At 32.9% G+C, this 14,215-nt stretch overlaps 2 protein-coding genes across 2 annotated transcripts; one reads left to right on the top strand and one right to left on the bottom strand.

Moving 5' to 3' along the window:
- Positions 1-2,719: 2,719 nt before the first annotated feature.
- Positions 2,720-4,751, bottom strand: LOC135848978 (glucose dehydrogenase [FAD, quinone]-like). Its single transcript, XM_065369092.1, has one exon. The coding sequence runs from the start codon at positions 4,726-4,728 to the stop codon at positions 2,878-2,880; it is 1,851 nt and encodes a 616-aa protein (XP_065225164.1). The 5' UTR covers positions 4,729-4,751; the 3' UTR covers positions 2,720-2,877.
- A 4,479-nt stretch (positions 4,752-9,230) lies between these two features.
- Positions 9,231-13,077, top strand: LOC135846471 (uncharacterized). Its single transcript, XM_065365580.1, has 5 exons — positions 9,231-9,842; positions 9,964-10,097; positions 10,210-10,292; positions 12,586-12,684; positions 12,778-13,077. Exons 1-5 carry the CDS (start codon positions 9,699-9,701, stop codon positions 12,957-12,959), a joined length of 642 nt encoding a protein of 213 aa, XP_065221652.1. The 5' UTR covers positions 9,231-9,698; the 3' UTR covers positions 12,960-13,077.
- Positions 13,078-14,215: the final 1,138 nt, after the last annotated feature.

Below are 14,215 nucleotides of genomic sequence, written 5' to 3'. Positions count from 1 at the left end.
GATGCTCGAGACACCTGAAAAATATTTTTTTCTGTTCCGCCGCCTAGATAGTCGTCATATTGCGTAAGAAAAACTCTTCAATAAAGAGTTTTCGGATTTTAATGCTTTGATAACGTAAATTGAACACACACACCAGCATGCGCTCATATTATGGATCGTTCATTATTCCAAAACGTGTTCCACTTTGAAATCTGAATTTTTTAAAACCTGCAAAAAAATGTTGTCCTGCCGAGTATTTCCGGTATTTATGGATGTTTCCAAGGTCGATGGGCTTCATTTTGCATAATTTCAGCGCGAAATCTCCAATTTAATAAAGTGAGGGTTTGAATGAAATTGCATCAAATTTCCCATTTGAGGAGTCGGAATCGGATACACCCAATTATCCAAGTATTAAAGGGGGGGGGGGGGGGGGGTGTATTCCAACCAAAAATTTTATTTCTGTTTGTAAAATAGGAAAAATGTAACAAGCATAAAAAATACTTTGGCAAGCACAATTTTACATTCTGAAATTTATTTTTTGATTTTTGATGAATTTTTGAAAATACTCAAAGACCCATTTTCCTTGAAAAAATCAAAATTTGGCCCGAATGAAATTAAAAGCTCAATGAATTTTAATTTTCCACGAAAAAAGTCATAACGAAATTTAGTGTACCTATTTATAAAAACTCATTGTCAGATGTGTTTGTCATTATGGTCTTTTTGTTCGATTTAGGTGAGTAAGTACATATGTATTATTTTTTGATTTTTTTTTCTGCCTATACAAATTAAAAATGTTGTCCAGCGATCAATTTTTGAAAAAAAAAAATCTTTTACAAATTCATCCTAAGCCAAACACTGAATTTGGATTTATAGTCCAGTTTGTTTTTTCATTTTTCAATTGATTCGTAGCAGATTTTGAGTCATTTTGAAGCATCCAACGAATGTTTGGATTTCTGGCTTTGAAATTTTTTTATAGAGTCAAAACAAACCTCAATACAGATAAGTTTAGATAGGTATTTACCATCTTCACGAATTTTCAAGGCAATTTAAGTAAGAATTTTAAAAATGAAAGAAAAAACAAAAGAAAAATTCGCCAGTTCTCTCAATCGATTGGTGGCAGTTTCGAACCATTCTTTAGCCTCCAAAACTTCCCAAAAATGTTTGGATTTTATAGTTAGGTACGAAAAAAAAAACGAGAGTAAAGGTCTCAATCGTAATCATTAAATGATCGGATCGGAATCAAGTTCAATTTTTTTTCTCAGCTTCTTGGATGATGATTTTGACACAAATTGCAGCTACAAAAATCGAAATACACAGAATGGATGCAGAATTACACAGACTATTTTTTATGTAAAGTTTCTTTGCCTTTGAGGGTCGTGAAATTGTGAACAAAACTTGTAGGTACTATATAGAAAAAAATCTTATTTCCCCTTTTTTTTAAATTGAAAAAATGCAAGTTTCAATGTGGCCCAATGAGCTCGAATAAAGAAGCCAAAAATGTCAAATCTTTAACTTTTAGAGATCTGAGGTCGACTTCACATCTTCTCGATACACACGAGTACTATCAATTTTTTCTTAATTTTTCAAATCTTAGGTCTATTTATAGGATGCAGAACTATAGGTACCCTTCAATCTTCAAAAGCTCTAACAATTCGAAAAGCTTCATTCAGTGGTTCCAATAATGCTTAGATAATTATTATCAATGTTTTGGGAACACCTCAAATTATTTTTAAATGTAGTTTTCTTGTTTTGTTTTTTTTCCTTTAACCCGAAAGATTCCGAATATGTAATGATCGGAATCAGAATTTCGAGGTTCAGTTTTAAGGGATCAGGTTGAGGTTCAGGGCTTAAAGGATTGGGTTATGTTTTGGTTCAGGTTCATTGAAAATAATCGGGATCTTTTCCAAAAGCCTAATATTATATGAAGAATTCATTTTTTTTTTTTTAAATAAACGACAGAGAAAAATTTTCTGAATTAGTGATTCTCGTTTCTTCAATAATAATTGACAAAATTTTTAATTTTTTTTCTTTTTTTGAAAAACTCCAAAAGTTTTACTTTTTTTAAAAAAATTGTCTGATAATTTTGCTTTTTGCCAAAAATTGTAGTTTTTTTAGCAATTGAGGCCCAAAATTGTAAAAAATTCTTGTTTCTTCAATTTTTGTTTTTTTCTTAAAAATTCCAAAAGTTTTATTTTTTCCAAAAATTACCTAAAAATCTCTTCCTTTTTGTCATAAGTTCTGTTTTTTTCTTTAGCAATTGAGTCCTAAAATAGTAAAAAAACTCTCGTTTCTTCAATTTTCGTTTTTTTATTTTCTATGTTCCAAAAGTCTTACCTACTTTGTTCCAAAAATTGTCTAAAAATCTTGCTTTCTGCCAAAAATTCTAGTTTTTTAGCCATTGAAATGTCTTGGTCTTTTGCCTAAAATTGCGTCTCACACACACTGGAAAGCTGTGACTTGGCCCCTCTCTTTTCAAAGAAGTTGGAAACCTGCAAGTCTTAGCTTTATCTCTACTTTGAATCCAATTTTGATTTTTTTAAAAATGGGAAATGCCCAAAAAAATTCATAAAATTTCGTCAAAATTCGAAAAAGAAATTTCATTTTTTAAAATGTTGTCATGGTGATGATAGCTTCAATTAAAATCAAAGAGTGGTTTAAATAAATTCTACCTACCTGAAAATTATTTCTATACCTACATATTTATTCTCTTGAGAGAGGATGTAAGAATAACTCAAAGTAAGACAATTTTCAACATTTTATTTTTTGCGAATATAAAACTACAAATAGGTACACCCAACCTGAGAAAAAAATTACAAAATTCCAAATTTTCAACCAAACGAGCCCATTTGTCGAGGAAAAATCAGGAATCCATTATCTTCTCCGGAATTCAGCTCAACTTTAATTACCAGGCCAATCTTCCTTTATCATATCTGCAGCCTTCTCAGCAATCATAATCGTAGGAATATTGGTATTTCCACTAGTTATCTGGGGCATTATCGAAGCGTCAACCACCCTTAACCCTTGCACTCCGTATACTCTAAGTCTGGCATCTACGACAGCATCTTTATCGCTAGTAGGACCCATTTTACAAGTACCCACAGGATGATACACACTATTGGCAAAGTTACGAATAAGGCATTCGAAATACCCATCTGATAATTTATTCAAATCTTTGCACTCGTTCATCACTGGTTGAATTTCGACGAATTCGCAGCACGATTTGAAGGCTTCAGTGCTCGCTAGATCGTGGATAAGTTTTACACCTCGTGTAAGAGTTACTACGTCTTCGGATTTGGTCAAATAACCTGAGATGATTTTTGGTGGATCGAATGGGTCGTTACTTTTTAGCATTACTCTGCCTCGACTTTGCGGTCTTAGTAAAGTTGGTAGGAACTGAAGCAAAGCATGTTTCTCGTTTTCTTTTTCATATTTTTCGACAAGTTTATCCGGATAATTCATACTTTTCAAAAGCCCTCCTAAAGAGTCACTTTTCAGCGGATGACTAACGTGATGTACTTGAATATCCGGATAATCATTGGTCGTATTCAGTGTGTCGATGAATGCCATTGTGTTCAAAACGGTCACAGATCCCAGTTCAGTCTTGTCTGTCAAAAACGAATACATTAAGTCGAGTGGATTTACTTGTTTGGATTTTCTCGAAGTAACTTTTGCCAGAGAATTGAGCATGAATAAATGATCTTGTAAATTGTAACCGACTTTCAAATCACTGATGACTGGAATATTAAACTGTTTTAGATGATCTTGAGGACCGACTCCTGAAAGTAAGAGAAGCTGGGGTGAGTTGATTGCTCCTGCGGATAAAATGACTTCCTTCTTGGCGATTATATTCTTATAAATGTTGTTTCGAAATACTTCGACACCGTAAGCTTTTTTATTATTATCGATTAATACTTTAGTGACCATGGTTTCTTTCATTACTGATAGGTTCTTTCTATCTTTAATAGGAGCCAGGTAAGCTTTGGCAGTATTCTGTCTAACGCCATTTTTCACAGTACCTGGAAATGAGGTGATTCCAGATCTCTGCTTCGCATTCATATCTTTCACATAAGGATATCCCAATTCGTTGTAAAATTTCACCAGTAACTCTCTATTGTAAGTATTATCAAGTAAATCACCATCTGGAAACTCTTCCACATTGATATAACCATCGTATCCGTGAGCCTCCTTTTCCATAGCCTCCGAATTGGCAAATTCTAACTTCTTGAAATATTTTAGAACGCTTTCGTAATTCCAACCAGGGTTTCCCATCTTTTCCCAGTTATCGTAATCTTTGGCATTGCCTCGAACGTAAATATTTCCATTTATCGAGCTGCATCCTCCCATTAATTTACCTCGAGGCCAATAACCCTCGTTGTCTACTACACTTCGGCAACTTTCCGTAGATTTTTCCACACTATACTTCCAATCATATTTTGTATGTTGAAGCGAGAAGAATATAGCTGGGATATCAGATTCATAAGGTGGATCAGGCCCTGCTTCGATTAGTAAAACTTTCCAGGAGCTATTTTCGCTCAAACGGTTTGCCAATGCGGATCCTGCCGAACCTGCTCCAACGACGATGAAATCAAATTCCTCGTTTGATTGGAGGATATCTGCGCTTCGATCGTTTGGGTAAGTGGTGTAGATATCGTAGTATGAGTATACTAAAGTTGACAGTAGTTGAGAAAGTAGAAATTGAGAAATTCCCAAGCTTACGCTGTTTGGATGGGTTCCGTTGAGGGCTGTCATTCTGATGTGTGGATGGAAGTAGAATACCTACCTGAAACATATAGCTGGTATTACAATAGGCTTTTTTTTCAGTCTTCAATATTAAGTATTCATCAGTTCAAAAGAAATTTGTCGAATAAATTTTTAGATCCTTTTCAACCCATTGATACAATTATGCTGCTTCTTGATCAATATGCTCTTTCAATATCAAGAAAGAGGTATCTTAACCAGATGGAAAATTACTTTATCGAAAGTGCCACCAAGCTGAATCGACAGAGCATACAAAAAAACATGACCGGCCAAAATTTTAGGAGCTAAAATGCATTTTTCGATTTTTGGTAAATTTTTGAAAATCGATTGGAAACTATTTCAAGTCGTTTTGAGCAGTTCCGAAGCCTCGAAAAAAATTTTGAAAGTTAAAATTCCCACAAAATTGTCTCTAATGATGTTAGAAAGCTACACTTTACTTTACACTTCTATTTTAACATGGTGAGTCGATTGAAGGCGGTTTCTCTGGTTTTCAACTACTTTGTAACCTCCTGGCACGTTTGGTTCTAGAAATTTTAATAAAGTTCGTTGGAACCGTTTTTATGGCATTTTTTAAAATTTTGGAATTCTCAAAATATAGTTAAAGGCTTCAGGATGGGTTTGAAACCATCTTCAATCAACAACAGCACATTGCAATTGGGTTATAAATTAAATTTCAGTCTCTCAACATCATTGAGTGAAAAAAATTCCAGCTTCCAAAAAGCTGCTGCAGGCTCTGAACTGCTCAAAAGAGCTCTAAACCGATTCCAATCGATTCGTGCCGTCAAAAATAAGCTACATACCAAGTTTCAAATCTGCAGGTCAATTTGGTGAAATTTTGATTTTTTCAAATTTTTTTGAACCCAATTTCACTCTTGAAAATTCACCAAAGATCAAAAAATCCACTTAAGCACCTCAAGGTTTGGCTTTTGATGTATTTTTGCATGCCCTTTTAATTCAGAATTTAGATTCATCCGGTTCAAAAAAAATTCTGTTGGTTGGAATGCCTCTTTCATAACATTATAAGGTATTTGTATCATTTTTGATAATTCTGTGGCTAAAATGATGCAAAATTTTGAAAAGATTGGTCTTTTTGAATAAAGTTCAAAAATCTTTCTCAATGGATTAAAAAAAAAATTTAAGAAAAAAAACAATTGGTAACATGACAATCTCTAAGAAAATTATTTCGTATTCACATCAGTGAATTTTTAAAATCAGTCATCGATTGAGCTGAGATTTAACTCGCTGAAAGATCATGTTGTCCTTTTCAAATTCAGAACCAAATGACCTGACAAAGTTGATTTTTTGATTTTTGGTGAATTTTTGAAAAAGGAGGAAATCGCCCATAAAAACCTTGATAATTTCATAAAAAAAAATACTTAAAGCCACCGGGCCCTCCCCTCAAAATGTTGTAATACACAGACTTCGATAGCTATAAAAATTTAATCCCAAGTCCAACATTGTAAATTAATTAGGGCAGGTAAAAAAAATCGAAGTAGTAGTTTGAAAAATTTCTTTTTCACAAGTTTGGAATCTCACCAAAACATTAAATAGGTAATAAAAAAATCTCCACTTTTGCAAAAAATTCTCTAAAAGAGTGAGAAACTTCGTGATTTCAAAAATTCTATTTCTCTGTTTCCACCCCTCTGCAATAAATTCCAACAATTTTCTAGTTCATTTAGAGCCTTCAGCAACACTTCATAATTTTTCAAGAGTTACAATATGGATACTTGGGTAATCATTTTTAAATTGTAAAAAAAAATGTTTAAAAACACTTTCTAAATCGTTGCTTTAGATTTAGGTACTCGTACAATTCATCAGCTTTAATCGATTCAGAATTTCGAACTTATGATAAGATTATCAAGGTACTTTTTCAGCCATCAGTTGATTAAATACAACGTGTTCTGGAACCATTTAAAATTGCTAGGGGGAAAATCCAATCTTTGGTAGAAGCTCCAGATTGCCTCAAAAATGGAATTTCGAACGACATTTTCAAATTTTTTGACAATTCCAAACACTATAAGTAAGTCAATAAATCCATTCACTTTGTGTTCCAAAAAAAAAAAAAAAAATTCCAGGATCTTTACAGGCATTATTAGGTAAGCTCTAAAATCAATATTTCATCACAATCTAACTCTGACATTCTAAGTTATAATATTTTTAATAAATTATTGTACAAAAATTGAAATCATACCTTTGTACGTAATCACCCAACAAATGCAAAAAATGTGCGAGTAGGTAAATGAAAACTGGAAACGAAGGGCAGTTGACTATGTTAAATCCAACTAGGTATAGATACGACTGATCGAACCGGTGTCCGTTTCAGAATTTTTTACCACATGTCGCAAAATTTTAGGTAATCAACTGGTTGCGTGGGTGTTGGAGGACATTAATAGTAAAAGTAACCTTGGAATTTTTCAATACTATAATCAGTTCCATTAAAAATTGAAATTTTAAATACTGTCCTCAATATCCATTACCTGATATTGGCCATCAAGACTCAAGAGGGAAGCAGCTTAGCTCTTTCAATCACTCAGAGTATTGAAATACCCATTACCATTTTCAGAAGAGCATCGCTGAGTGAGAAGGGTGAAAAGATCCTTTCCTCGATCAGATTTTAAAACTGATCAATTGATATTGTTACGTAAGATTTGAGTCCACTGTGATCAAATTTTCAGATCACCATCTTACCCCAACCCTTTTAAAAGTGGTGAAATTGCAACTTTAATTTAAAATTTCTATCTTCGGCAGTTTTCTAACCTCGCTCGTAAGGATGTTGCATGAACACTCTATTAAGGGTCATCTATGGAAATTTTTGGAAGTTTTTATTGGTTGAAGTCATTTAAAAATACGAAAAACAATTTTTTCCGTTCTTAGAGTGGTCAATTTTGATCAATGTTTCTTTTTTTAGAACATCAACCTAAATTGGAACCAAATTTGCCATTTTCCCCTTGTTTTAAATTTTTTATCAAAAAAATTGAATCTTCGCACCATTTTAGAAACCTTTACCCTCCTTTTGGGTCACACTGAAATTCATGTCTAGAGGCAGGCAAATGAGTACCTATCAACTCAACTCAAAATACATTATATAAATACGAGTAGGTAGTATGCTGCAATATACTGTAGGTACCATCAAAAAAATTAAAAATCGTTGATTTTTTACTCATTTCCGTCAAAGTGGGCCTAAATTTGGAAAGAGGAAAACTGCACCCCTCACTTCCCCAGTCTACGACCAGATACCTATATCTCTCTTTTTTTCATTAAAAAAAATATATAGGTACGACGAAGTAATTAATGGTAACTGATTATTTAATGCTAAAACGACAAAAATTGAGTCATTATTAACAATATCTTCTTACGACAATCGTAATTACAGGTAAAGCGATGAAGATTTTTGCACAAACTTGCAAATTTGGTTCTTCGAAACGATATGTTACTATGTATTAACAATGTCTTCATAGCTAATAAATACTGTAATCATATTTTTTTGCAAAAATGGTCACATGCGACACGCTCCATTCAAATTGGTAACTACAGACAGGTAGGTACGAATAGATATGTAGTTAAGTGATGAGAGAATTGTTACAGTGGGAGGTTTTCCTTAAACATCGCGTGTTTAATCTCTCATTTCCTTCGGCTAGTTGGATTTTCGTGCAATTTAGTTCAATAATGACTAGTTACGTTAAACGTAGGTATTTTTGTAAATACCTACATTGTATTCTTATAGTGATGAAAAGAGTTGAAAAAAATTTTAATCGATAGGTAGACCCAATACATTTTTTGCGTTGGTAAGATTGTGCGTAATTTTTTTTTAAATTGTGTTTTTTATGAAGGAATTCTGTGTTGGAGGATCCAGAGCAACCGAAAAATTATGGAAATAAGTTTGGCTCTTGAATATTTTGTACCTAAGTGAAAAATTCCCAATTCGAATGTATTTTATTGCAACAATGAAATGGTCTGTAAAAACATACCTGCTCCAAGTCTCTGGGTAACATTTTCTGAAAACGTCCATTTTTCGATTGAAATGTTCGAAAGTAAAAGCGAACCAAAAAACTCTCCCGATCTAAATTATATCATTTCGAGCCATTATGGAGCCTCCAGTGCAATTTTGTATTTGTCTAGAAGGTGTGGAAATTAATTTGGGCAGCTGAAAATCTAGTTCTTTTCTTACAGGTGATCACCTCGAGTGTGTTTTTTTGACTAGCATAATTATTTAGGTACTTATCAATAAAAAAAATAATGTTGGTTAAAAAAACATACTCGAGGTGTCAATCTAAAAATTGACCCTTCTCATTTCATTCTCTTCTAATTCACTGTCAAAACATGTAAACCGATTATGTACATTATAGATAGGTACCTACCATACCTACAGGTATAGGTATTTTTGCGAGTCAATTAAGCAATATGTATTCGAGTTTGCAGATACTCGTACGTAGATATATGAGGATCATTTTCATTTTCATTGTTAAACGACAACTCACGATTTAAAATCAACTACGAAAAATTTATTTTGCTCGGAAAATTCCGACTCAGATAATGAATACTTGGAACGCGTGAACAAACGATGCGTTTCGATTCGATTTATGACCATCTGTAGAGCATGAACTGAAAATTGTCACTTTGTTTGTTCGTTTAATCGTTTTATTAATTAAATCGATGTATATTTATTTACGTAAACACGATGTAATTTTAGGCGTTGGGTACAAGTAGGTACCTACTGTAATTATAGAGCAAAGTATTAGTGCATAAATAAACATGAAACAGGAAAACTTGGATAAATTATTTTGACTTTTGAGTGTTTTAATAAGTTTCACAGGAAATACACTCGTAACCCACGAGTATTTCAGAGAATCTATCGATTAAATTCGCGTGTGTTGTGTTTCATCGAAAACTGATCGTTGTTTATTTACTTAATATTTATTGTTTTATTCTTACTTATTATCATTATTTTACGCGAGTTGAGAATGCTTATCAAATTTGGACTGATGATTTGTACAGTATTCACTCTGATTCGAAATGGGGATTCAGAAATGGATAAATTTGGAAGTTTTTGGGGATCGTGTCCTGAACAGCCAATCAATAGTTCATTGAGTTCGACTCCTTGGGATGTAAGTACATACCTATGCCCATCAATTGGCTTTAAAATACCTACTTTTCTTTTCTCTGTGCCCGGTATTTTTTTTTAAAATTAATATCTTATCACGTATACGACCTTACCTTACCTATAAGATTCAAGGCAGATGGTACACTCACTGGATACTGGGCCAGTACTCCCCGTGGAAATACACCGAGTGCCAATCCAACGAAATCCATGGCGGAGGGTCACAAAAAACGACCGTCGTAACTAGATTCAAAGATCATTTGTGAGTACTCAGCTAATTTAATTCAGTAGTATGCTGTATGCTCATTGCTCAAGTTAGAGAAGGGGTGACGAAATAATTATATTATGTATTTTTTAAAATTCACTTTTTTCAGTACTCAAATGTTCGTTGAATGGAATGGCGATGTCCACATTCTGGACTCGGATATAGGAAAATATGTTTTCGATTACAATATGTGTAAGTACTAAGTATTGATTATTGAAGTATAAAAAAGTATCCTTATAACGATAGCAATTTTTTTGGAACATCAATAATACCAGGAAAAATTGAAACAGCATCCAAAAATGCACCTCTATAGATCAAATTTCAGATGTAAAATTTCATTTTTTGATTTTCGGTGAATTTTCAAAAAGTCAAATTTGGTTAATTTTTTCATTTTTGGAAAAATTTCTATGAATAAGTAGCAAAACGAAATTTATAGCAACATGCCTGAAATCGAATGCATTCTTTGCGTCTTTTTCGATCGATTTAATAGGCACAATTTTTCAAAATCCATTTCTACAGGTTGAAATGCAAAATTTTCTATAAAAAAATATGAAATTTTGACCTCTTTAATTGATTAGTACTGGTTTCAATCTTTTTAGGAACTTTTTAAAATTTTCAGTGCTTGAAAAAAATGATCAAAATTAATTATAGATTTAAATTGGCGAAAACAAATTCGGCGAGTTTATTTCTGAATTAATCTAGTGGGTCACAAAGTCGATAGGTATATATTATATGAGATTTCAGAAAATCTGAAAATCCGCCGAAAATATTAGAATAGCCTAAAACCACCTTCAATCGATTCTAGAAGTCAAAAAAAGTGTTTGAACCAAATTTCGGATTTTATATTCAATTTGATCAAGTTTTGAATTTTTCAAGGGAAACAGGCTAGACAAATTTGAATTTTTAAATAAATTCCCAAATAACAAGAAATTAAATTCAGCACCTGAAATTTGGTCAGGTTATTCAGGTGGTACATTTTGGACGCCCTACGTAATTTTTCTACCCGCGATACTTGTTGTTAGGTACCTATGTACTTCTTTTGTTGACAAAATGCACTCTTAATGTTCCCAAAATCACGATTTCTCAAGATTTGTACCATGAAATTGAGTATTTCTATCGTACTTTTTTGATTTTGTATGAATCATGTTTCTAAATTCGGTTTTGTTTTTCATTGATGCATACGCACTTACCCATTTTTTTTTTCAATTCTCTCATTATTTTTTACTCGACATTTTTTTTTCAATTTTAGAAATTATGTTTCAGATTTCTTGTGAGTTTTTTATTTTTTTAAAAATTAAAATTTAGAGGAATAGTTCGATTTGCCAACTTTTTTTTTGGTCCACTATTTTTTTTAGTTTTTTAAAATAAACCATTTTTGATTTTTTTAAATTATTTTTTTCGCCCTTTAAAAATATAATTTTTTTTGTCTTTTGTTTTCATAAAATAATATTCGGCAGTGTTTCAGTTTTTTGTCGTTTTGATCAAAAATATGAAAATTAAAAAAAATTAATCAAAAAAAAAAGTAAAAAGCTTTTTTTTAGAAATTAAAAAAAAATAATTTTTTTCGGCTATGTTAGAATTATAATTTGTGAAATTATTAAACAAAATGTTGAACACGATTGTCAAGAAATTTGAAGAAATAATATTACACAATAAGTTTTTTAAATGTCGTTTTCAAAATCAAGCTCAAGGTTTAAATCTTAAAAATACAATACGGGATAAGATGGATGACATTTTCGTAATCAGCGATGTTTAATTAGTAATAATCGACCCCTCGCACACTGTATTAGCTTTAAATTAAGGCAAAAATCTTAAAAACACTCATTTAAAAAAATCAAATTTGCCCCTTTCTGTGGCAAGAATATGCAACCCAAACGACAACTTTGACTAAAGTTGGGGCATTTTTATACCCGACAGGGACATTTTTATATCTTGGAGGGAACGGATTATCATGCCTGATCGTACCTGGCGACCTTGAGAGGCCAGACAGACTGGTCAGTGATCTTAAGAGGACAGACAGACAGACAGACAGACAGACAGACAGAAATAAGGATTGATGGCCTGTAGAGACCAGACAAGCAGATAGACAACCATGAGAGACTAGACAAATATGCCAGTGGCTTTAAGAGGCCAGACAGTCAGGCAGACGTCTTTGGGAGGCTGGAAAGCAAGATCAGTGACCTTGAGAGACCAAACGTACAGGCCCATGGCGGCCATGGCCTTAAGAGGCCAGATAGGAGGACAGACGACCTGTTTCTGAGCTTTAGAACGCATTTGAAGGCGTACAAAGGGTCGTTGGAGGGGGTTTTGGACATGGGAAATTCATTTCTGGCAATTTTTTGACCCAAAAATGCAAAGTTTCTCAAATATCGAAGTTTTCATGATGAAGTTTGAAGTTTTAAAGCTAGAAATGCAATATTATTCAGTAAAAATTTATGATCATGAAATTCTAAGTTTATTTAAACATTTTTGGGTTCGATTTCAGATGACTGGTTTCTTTCACAGAATACGGTATTTTTACAAATTTATCCCCAAGGTGCTGCCCTTGTATGGACTTGTATGGAATTTGATACATTTCATTTCGGTGAGTGATGATTTGTTTTTTTTTTATGAGGTGAATTAGGTACTGTTATCTAGGTAATAAAGTCTTATGAGAATGTGTTATCGATGTTATTAGAAAGTGTGGCAGTGATGACCAGATATCAAGATCCTCACGATCATCGTGTTTACCATCGTATATTTGAAAACATGAACGATATTCTTCGGAATTATGGAATTTCACCAACGTGGTTAGAGCAGATCAATCAATCCAGTTGTGAACAAATAGACTCGTCCATCGCTCATCAGTCATTTTTATAATGACTCACTCGTGATTTGATTCAGTTCACTTAATTTAATTTTATCTGAGTCCTATTTTTTTTTTTTTTTTTTTTTTTTTTTTAAATTAAAATAAATCCATTGTTTCTCGACTGCAGAAGTTGATGAATTTTAATTTTTTTTATTCTAGAAAAATTTTGGACTTGTTTTATCAAGAATAGATGGAAATACTCCTTGGAACAAGTATTCGAAGTCTGATTTGTTTTATATGTATATTTTCTAAAATTGGGAAAAACTAAAAAGAAAAATAGGCTTCAGGGTGCAACCAAAAACACTGATCATAAGTACCTACCTATGGTTCTTCAACGACTCATCTAACCAGATTCAGAATAATAAATCTATCATCAAGTACATAAGTATCTGAATTCTGAAAATATTAAATAGGCGTACAAATCCACATTCACGAAGCAGATCCACGAATACTCGCAATATTCATCATTTCAAATCACATCTGCGCGTTAATTTCAAACAATTGATTCCAAACGATGGTTTTACTACCTTCTACGAGATTTTATTCGCGCACAAAGGATAACGCAGAATAAAAAACATAAACCGTTTTAGGGGTCGTAAAATACGCGAATAAATAACTTTAATATTTTTCCAAGACGCTGTTAAATGTACTGTTACTGCAAGTCGTTCGTCTAAGTACACCTTAAGGTACGTAATATTCTAGCCAGCTAATTTAAATAACTGGTGGTTTTTCATTCTTTATAAAAATTACACCTGTCCAGCAACAGCAGTGGATCCAATTGGAGAGCCACAAAGGTAGCGGGGATTTTTCTTAATTTGTATCGCAGTCGACATTAGCAACCAGAAGACAGCTTATATATTTCATCATTATATGTTCGGGTGACGTCAAAAAGAATTTTTTAACCCTCTAATGCCGAGGCGTAATCTTTTTCTTGACATTATCAGTTTTGGTCCCTATCTTTTACTCCCTTTAAAACCAACACTAACGTTAGGGGCTTCACCCTAAATATTGCTCCTAATTTAACCTGGCCTTTTCAAAACCCCTCGCATTAATTTCCCAGGTGTATTCTAACTTTTCCAATAGCAAGGCTCAATTTATTTTTATTACTTTTGCTTGTGTTTTTTTTCTCTTACTGCACAGTACTGTGTGTGTGTGTGTGTGTGGTGTTGTGTTGTGTGTACTCTTTTATAACTATTTTACGACGAGGATTTCATTTAAGAAAAAGCTAACGACTTGTCGTCAATATACCTAGGATATCTTTTCTGTC

This window comes from Planococcus citri, chromosome 5, assembly GCF_950023065.1.
Source record: "Planococcus citri chromosome 5, ihPlaCitr1.1, whole genome shotgun sequence".
NCBI classification, from domain to species: Eukaryota; Metazoa; Arthropoda; class Insecta; order Hemiptera; family Pseudococcidae; genus Planococcus; species Planococcus citri.
The sequence above is the reverse complement of the archived record's forward strand: the minus strand, read 5'-3'. Positions and strand labels throughout refer to the sequence as shown.

Bases quoted from the DNA above. Each gene is read 5' to 3' on its own strand.
- LOC135846471 (XM_065365580.1), top strand. From the start codon at position 9,699: ATGCTTATCAAATTTGGACTGATGATTTGTACAGTATTCACTCTGATT. The intron at 9,843-9,963 runs GTAAGTACATAC...CTTACCTATAAG, and splicing joins TGAGTTCGACTCCTTGGGAT to ATTCAAGGCAGATGGTACAC. The intron at 12,685-12,777 runs GTGAGTGATGAT...CGATGTTATTAG, and splicing joins ATTTGATACATTTCATTTCG to AAAGTGTGGCAGTGATGACC.
- LOC135848978 (XM_065369092.1), bottom strand. From the start codon at position 4,728: ATGACAGCCCTCAACGGAACCCATCCAAACAGCGTAAGCTTGGGAATT.